Source organism: Ctenopharyngodon idella, chromosome 16 (genome assembly GCF_019924925.1).
Source record: "Ctenopharyngodon idella isolate HZGC_01 chromosome 16, HZGC01, whole genome shotgun sequence".
NCBI classification, from domain to species: domain Eukaryota; kingdom Metazoa; phylum Chordata; class Actinopteri; order Cypriniformes; family Xenocyprididae; genus Ctenopharyngodon; species Ctenopharyngodon idella.
Window position 1 is genome coordinate 24,908,798 of NC_067235.1, and position 6,817 is coordinate 24,915,614.

Sequence of the window (6,817 nt, forward strand, 5' to 3'; positions counted from 1 at the left end):
TCTCTCTCAGCGCAGAGGAAAGCATGAGACTCAGATAGATTACACTGTACAGTAACTGTCATGCTTTTACACATGTACAGTCTAAAAGACATTTAAGACCAGTGGACTGCTGCATAAACTGCTAATCTTACAAGTTAATACTGGTCATGATTTATTTTTAAGCCAGTTACATAAAATTAATTTAAAATTAACTCAATTGTAGTTTTGAAAATCCCACATATGAGTGTCTGTTTCGAGGTTGAAAATGCTGTGTTTACCACAATATTGGAATAATTTTAAACACTTCTGACAATTTACCCAAAACATGCCCTTTCACAATAATTTGGACATCAGTCTTAGCTAATTTACATGAGTCTAGTGAAATCTGAGATTAACCAATGCGGGTATTCCTTTTTTTTGACTGGAAGACGTTAAACGGTTGAGACATAAAAAAAACACATTCAGTCTGATAAGTGAGATAATTTATTGTTTTTGTTTCATCAAATTTAGTTTTTTTTTTTTTTTCCAACACCAGCTGATATCAAATGTTGTACTGCATCTGTGAATAAACATACCTGACCCAATTAAAAGGCAAATAAAAAACGGAAACAGTTATCTTTAACTATATTTATACAAAAAAAAGAGAAAATGCTTAAAATTAAGTGATTGTTGTTCTTGTGTCACATGATCATAAATGCAACACTGTTTCTTACAAGTTCATATATCAGTGTAGCTGATTCAATGTTGGCTATTGTCATTCAACAGTAGCAAGGTTAATTGTAAGATTTAAAGTTGATTAAAAAAGCCTTTCTCTAATTAACAATCAATAGTGTTTTGCACCAATAAAGATGCCATTAACATTTTTGAAGGCTTGAAAAAGAATATCTCAATCCTGACATAGTAAATCCCACAAATATAACATGATGATGCAAGCTGAATTTAAGCATAATATAACAGCATATTCTCCTTTAAATTTCCATTTCTTTCTTTTCCATTCCATTTAAAGGAGTTTTCCAAGTTTAGTACAAGTTACACTCAAACAACAGCATTTGTGACATAATGTTGATTGCCACAAAAACTAATTTCGATTCGTTGAAGGGAATGGGTCCAGTTTTTGGAGGATTTAAAAGCAGAAATGTGAAGCTTATAATTTTATAAGCGCAAATAAATTAATTCTACTTTTAAAACGTGTGTATTATTTGAGCTGTAAAGCTAATTAATCATCATTTTTGCAGTGGTTAAATAGGTTTTAGTGTTTATGGTGCTACATTGCCAGATTGACACAATTGTCAATTGCACAATTGGATATAACTTGGATATAAACAATATTTCCTACACTGAAATCATGTTAGGACATATTGTTAATGTCTTGCAGCAATACTATTGAAACAGTGAGTATTTTGAATGTTAATAAATATGTTGTAAGATTCTTACTGTAATTCAAATTTTTCCTTTTTCAAAGAAAAAGGAGAAACATGGTGAAATTCATTTCTGTGGTAATCATTAAAACATTATGCCACAAATTCTGTTGCTTGGCTTAACTTGTACTGGATTCAAAATATTCCATAAATTCTGTTTAATTTGGTTCAATATAATTCAAACTGTATAGCAACTTTAGTGGAGGTTTAAGCATGAGCATGTTTACTTATTGTTTGTGTATGGTCATTTTAGCAGGCAAGATAGAGATGGGTGTGCTCTGGAGCCCTGGGCCAAAGATGGGGAAGAGCCTTTCATTGAACTTATCATTATACGTGCACAGGTGCTTGTTGTTGCCTGTATCCCAGAAGGACACCTCTCCCTTCTCCATATTGACCTTTACCCTGATGGTTTCGGGCCTTCTCTCTAGATTCAGCACAGTGCGTGGAGTGGTCAGAGCATTGTAGATCCCTTTACTCAGGCCAATGGTCCACACTCCTGCTTTTGTTGTCACTGTGAACTTCCTCTTCCGAACCACTGACTCCTTGCACACTCCCAAGATCCATTTGGGGTGGTCAGCCACACGAACCTCCCAACGGTGGCGCCCTGAGGAGAAACCTTCTGAACCAAGAACAAAAACACAGGGATCAAACCTCTCAGGGTTGTCTGGGAAAGACTGCCTCTCAGGACTCTCTTGCACACTGGAAAAATCAGGAGATATAGAGAGCCAAGGCGAGACTGTGTTGGGATCCAGGATTACAGGCACTGCAGACACAAGCATTTTAAGGTGACCCACAAAGTTGTCTGAGTTAATACTACATATATTTTAGACGAGGTGAAATGTGCACTCACAACATGTGATATGAGATTGCATATTTTCCCAGATTTTGTAACCCAAAGCTCCTACATGCAAGGCCATGTTAATAAGAGCTCCTTCAACCTTCCTTGGATCCTCACCAGTCCACTGGGTTCTGTGACAGACATCAAGAGACATTTACACTCTTACACACAACAGAGTTCATGTCACAATGAAATGCAATAGTAATCGTTTCTGAGTGGAATGGATTATCAAAAAACTTGGTTCTATTGGTTGTTCATTGGATTTTGAGATGTGCATTGCATTTCTGCATACATCTGTCATTTTCACTGGAAGGTCCAGTTATGACATTTTAATTACATTTTGAGGTGAAAAAAAAGAAGAAAAAAAAAGAAAGGAGGAAACATATGCAGATGAATTGTTCACAATAGATTTGCAGTCACGTTTGTCGAAATCCAGTTATTTTAAAAAGGAATCCAAGAGATCAGGAATTTCACGAGTGCGAAAGAATTCCCTATGCACATTTCACAACAGGTTCAGCTGGTCAGGTGAATTGACTAACAGAAAGATGCTTGGTTTTTAAATGACTTCTTTGTGAGCTGTGCTTATACATCACTAAACTCATTAAAATAGACAGTGGGAATTTTGCTAATGTGATCACACCTTAACCCTTGTAAGATATTCGTTTGGGATGTACATTGTACACTCAGGCTGTTGGGGTCTCCAGAGACCCCAGACAATAAAATGTGATTTTGTAACAAAACAATTTACTTACTTTATTAATGTTTTTACTCTACATTTGTGCAGTTTTGTGGGGTTTTATGGCATGTTTACAATTTCAATAAATAAATGTATAAATATTTTTTAAATATTTATAAATTTTAAATATTTATAAATAACAACCATTTATGTAAAATTCACTTTAAAAAAGACCCACATTTCTAACTTTTATTCATGGAGATAACGTGTACAATTTACCATGGTTTAGTCTTAAGATTTTTGCCATCTGTTGGGAAATAAAAGTTTTAAACGTAAAAAAGGATCACTTTAACCAGTAGATAGCTGCTATTTAATATGCTATTTGACATCTTTTCAAGTTTTTCCAGTTGGATTCATATCTACATATTATGAAATCACAATTACTACAAATTATGACAATAAAAATAACTTTTTGTTCAAGTTTAGCATTTTTTTGTACTGAAGTGTGTGCTAATTTGTATTGTCTCATCCTTTCATCTCTCTCCCTTTCTCTCTCTCTCTCTCTCTCTCTCTCTCTGTGTGTGTGTGTGTGTGTGTGTATGTGAGCGCATTGTTCTCCATCTTGGATGTGTCTGGGTGTCACCACTTTATTTTTGTGGTGATTGTGCATTTTGGCTGATTTTATTTGACAAATTATAGTCTCACTAATTTATTCCTCTCTCTCTCTCTCTCTGTGTGTGTGTGAGCATGATCATTTTGCATTGTGGATGTTATAAAGTGTTGCCACTTCATTTGTCTATGTGTGTTCTGCGTTGTTTCTGGTTTTGAGAATGGATTTTATCCATTTTCTAAGCAGGCTCACAGCCTGAGTGTGACTTTTTTTCTAACACTTTTTTTTGTAGATCTAGAAAGTGTTGACAGTGTTACAAAGTCTCATGCGATTTGGATCAAGGGAACTTTTTTTTTTTTTTAAGCAAATGTCATTTGGGTTCAAAAAGACCCCGAATAATAAGTATAGTTGATTTAAATTTTTGGGTGAACTAACCTTTTAAGATCTTTAACATGCATTTAGAAAATAGGGAGAAGTTTCATTTCATGCTAAGTTTAAAGCACATTAGATGGAAAAATGGCAAAAGAGCATCAGTGTGAGCAACTATGACATATCTATAGTGATATTAGGCAAGTAATTCATAGCACAACAGAACTATGAAATACATGCAAAAAAAAAATCGAGAGGCACATACCGTCTTTTTAGCTTCTGGAAGTTCTGTGGAAGAAAATGTGAAAAGTTAACTTAAAGAGCTGAATGAATGATTCATGTATACATTAGTTATTAGTTATGTTACAGTGTGAGAAAATCCTGTATAAATGTAAGGGGTCAATGACCTGATGCTCATTTTTCATATCTTGTATAGTTACAGGGACAAATGTAAGGTTTTGCTATATGTTTTAAGGCCTTGCATGGCTTAGCCCTACAGTACATTGGTGATCTTCTCCTTCTGCTTCCATAATATTTACATCTAGGTTGAAGTTCATTGGCTTTGATGTTTTTTTTAGTTTTTTTTTTAGATTTAGGCTACTGTAAACATGCCTGATTCAGCTAATCAAGGTCTTACTAAGCTTACTAGAAACTTCCAGGCAGATGTGTTGAGGCAAGTTGGAGCTAAACTCTGCAGGACAGTAGAGAAGGTTTGGATATCACAGTTTTATTAATGTTTTATTAGTCTGTTCTTATTTAACTTATTGACTCTATTTTTCTTGATTGTACTGCACTTAAGGTACAGCATTTGTTGCTTTATAAATAAACTTAAACTTGAATCTATTAATTTATTCAAAAGTGCAATTCATTCATACATACAGTAACTGGAATGCACATCTAATGAGCATGTTTAAGTAAGTCCAATCAAAATGTATGAATGCATATGTGTGTTCTGTTTACATTTGATAAACAGAGAGTAAGTTTTAATTATTATCAGGTACATACAAAAAAAAACAACATCTTACCTGAAGGAAAGTCAAATCCTCGGCTCCCATTTCCCTCTTTACTGATTGAATCAATTCTGCAAGAGCTGAAATATCACGAGTAATGATTTCAATCCTCTCATTCATAATCATCTTCTTCTCATTTTCTTCTCTATACAAAGCATTTATTCTAGATGTCTCCTCTTCATTTAAGACCTGATGAAGTCTCTCAATCTCCTGTTTGATTTGCACTTCTGCCTCTTTAGTCTGGCCCTGTAACAAAACAGAGAAGTAAAATAAGCATTAGGTTTAAATGATCAAGATACTTGTATTTCACTGTATTGGAGTGTTTGGCCTTCAAAACGTTTTCAGAAACTGTTTACCTCAATAAAGGAGATTGTGTCTTTATATCTTTTTTTCATTCTTTTGAAGGAATCCTGCTTAGTTTCCAGTATTTTTATTTTCAAGTTAAGCTCATCCTATAAAAAAACTGCACGTTAGAAATGTGCATTTATGCATTTCCACAAAAAGGTCAGTTTTAATTTCAGTAGCTGTAACATGAAATGGGTTGCTTTTGGTTCACTAATGAGCTCACCTTGCAGAAAGGTACTCCCTGATCTATTGGCACCAGCTCGTGTCCTGGGTGAAGCGTCACGCAGTCAACGCACACTGGTTCCTCGTCTTTAATGCAGAAGAGCTGGAAGGGGCGCTGGTGCAAACCACAGCTGACCTCATCGAAACTCGGACCTGTTCTCCAGTTCCTCTCCTTTTTATAGGATACGCAGGTGTTGTTTAGTGCGCGGTTGGGGATCGGTGTCTCTCCGTCACAGTTTTTTCGGCACATCGGGCATTGCTGTTTCGTCTGGTTCTTCCAGCTGCCCTCCAGACATTGCTTACAGAAACTGTGGCTACACGAGAGCAACACGGGTTCCCTAAAGATGTCTTTGCACACAGGACACGTTAAGTCTGATTCGAGAAGAGATGGTCTGTCTGTGATATCTTCGTCACTGCAGTCTGCCATGTTAGGCTGGAGCTGTACTTTCACTTTCAATAAACGGCTATATTTTCTTATAGGAGTTTAAAAGATGCCTAAAAATCGCTGAGCTGTTTAAAACAGCGAACTTTTATCGATTAAAAAGTGTTTTTTTTTTAAAAGAAAAGAAAAGTAGAAAGCAATTTTTTAAGGACGAGACGTTCTACCTGTTTTCGTCTTGTCACAGCAACTTCCGCGTGTGTGTGTGTGTGTAAGAGAGGGTGGGCGGGGGAGAGAAAAGCAGGAAAATATAATAAAAGTGCAAACAGTCAAACAAGTTTGTCCACATTTTTATACAGAATTGGCTTGCCATCTCACCACAGATCATTAACACCAAGAGTTAATTGGTTATGAATTTTTGTCAGTAATTTCTGGGACGCAATCGGTTGAAGTTTGTCTTGCACAAACTAAGCGTTTCTAGCACAGTTGTCTTAAAATATAAAGTTTTTTTTTTTTTTTTTTTTAAATTGTCCGTTTGTGATATGTATTTAAGTATTAATCTATAACAGATAATAAGTGATAAATAATAAATGGCGTTATGTTTTGTCAATGTACATTATTGATGATAACGAAAAGTACTTTAACAACATACTTATGAATAAAAATTAAATAAATATATAAATAAAATATATATAATTAAATGTAAGCATAAATAGCCTAAATATATAAGTTAAGGCGTGAAATACATTTATTTTTCCATTTATTTTTATTTTTACATAGTGAAATGTTGGAATCAGTGATATTAAACATAATAAAAAGTGAGGGAAAAAAATGAATAAATTGATGAAATTTATTTATGTAACATGAAAAGTGGCCTGAAATAGGCCTACGACATATACGCCTTGAAATGAAAAACGAAAATGTAATAATTTCATTATATATTAATTTGTTTATTTTAGTCTGTTAAATCA

At 34.5% G+C, this 6,817-nt stretch overlaps 1 protein-coding gene across 1 annotated transcript; it reads right to left on the reverse strand.

Moving 5' to 3' along the window:
* Nucleotides 1–444: 444 nt before the first annotated feature.
* trim35-28 (tripartite motif containing 35-28) lies at nucleotides 445–6,125 on the reverse strand. Its single transcript, XM_051864256.1, has 6 exons — nucleotides 5,469–6,125; nucleotides 5,257–5,352; nucleotides 4,916–5,146; nucleotides 4,156–4,178; nucleotides 2,248–2,366; nucleotides 445–2,160 (listed from the first exon to the last, which is right to left on the reverse strand). Exons 1-6 carry the CDS (start codon nucleotides 5,892–5,894, stop codon nucleotides 1,625–1,627), a joined length of 1,431 nt encoding a protein of 476 aa, XP_051720216.1. The 5' UTR covers nucleotides 5,895–6,125; the 3' UTR covers nucleotides 445–1,624.
* Nucleotides 6,126–6,817: the final 692 nt, after the last annotated feature.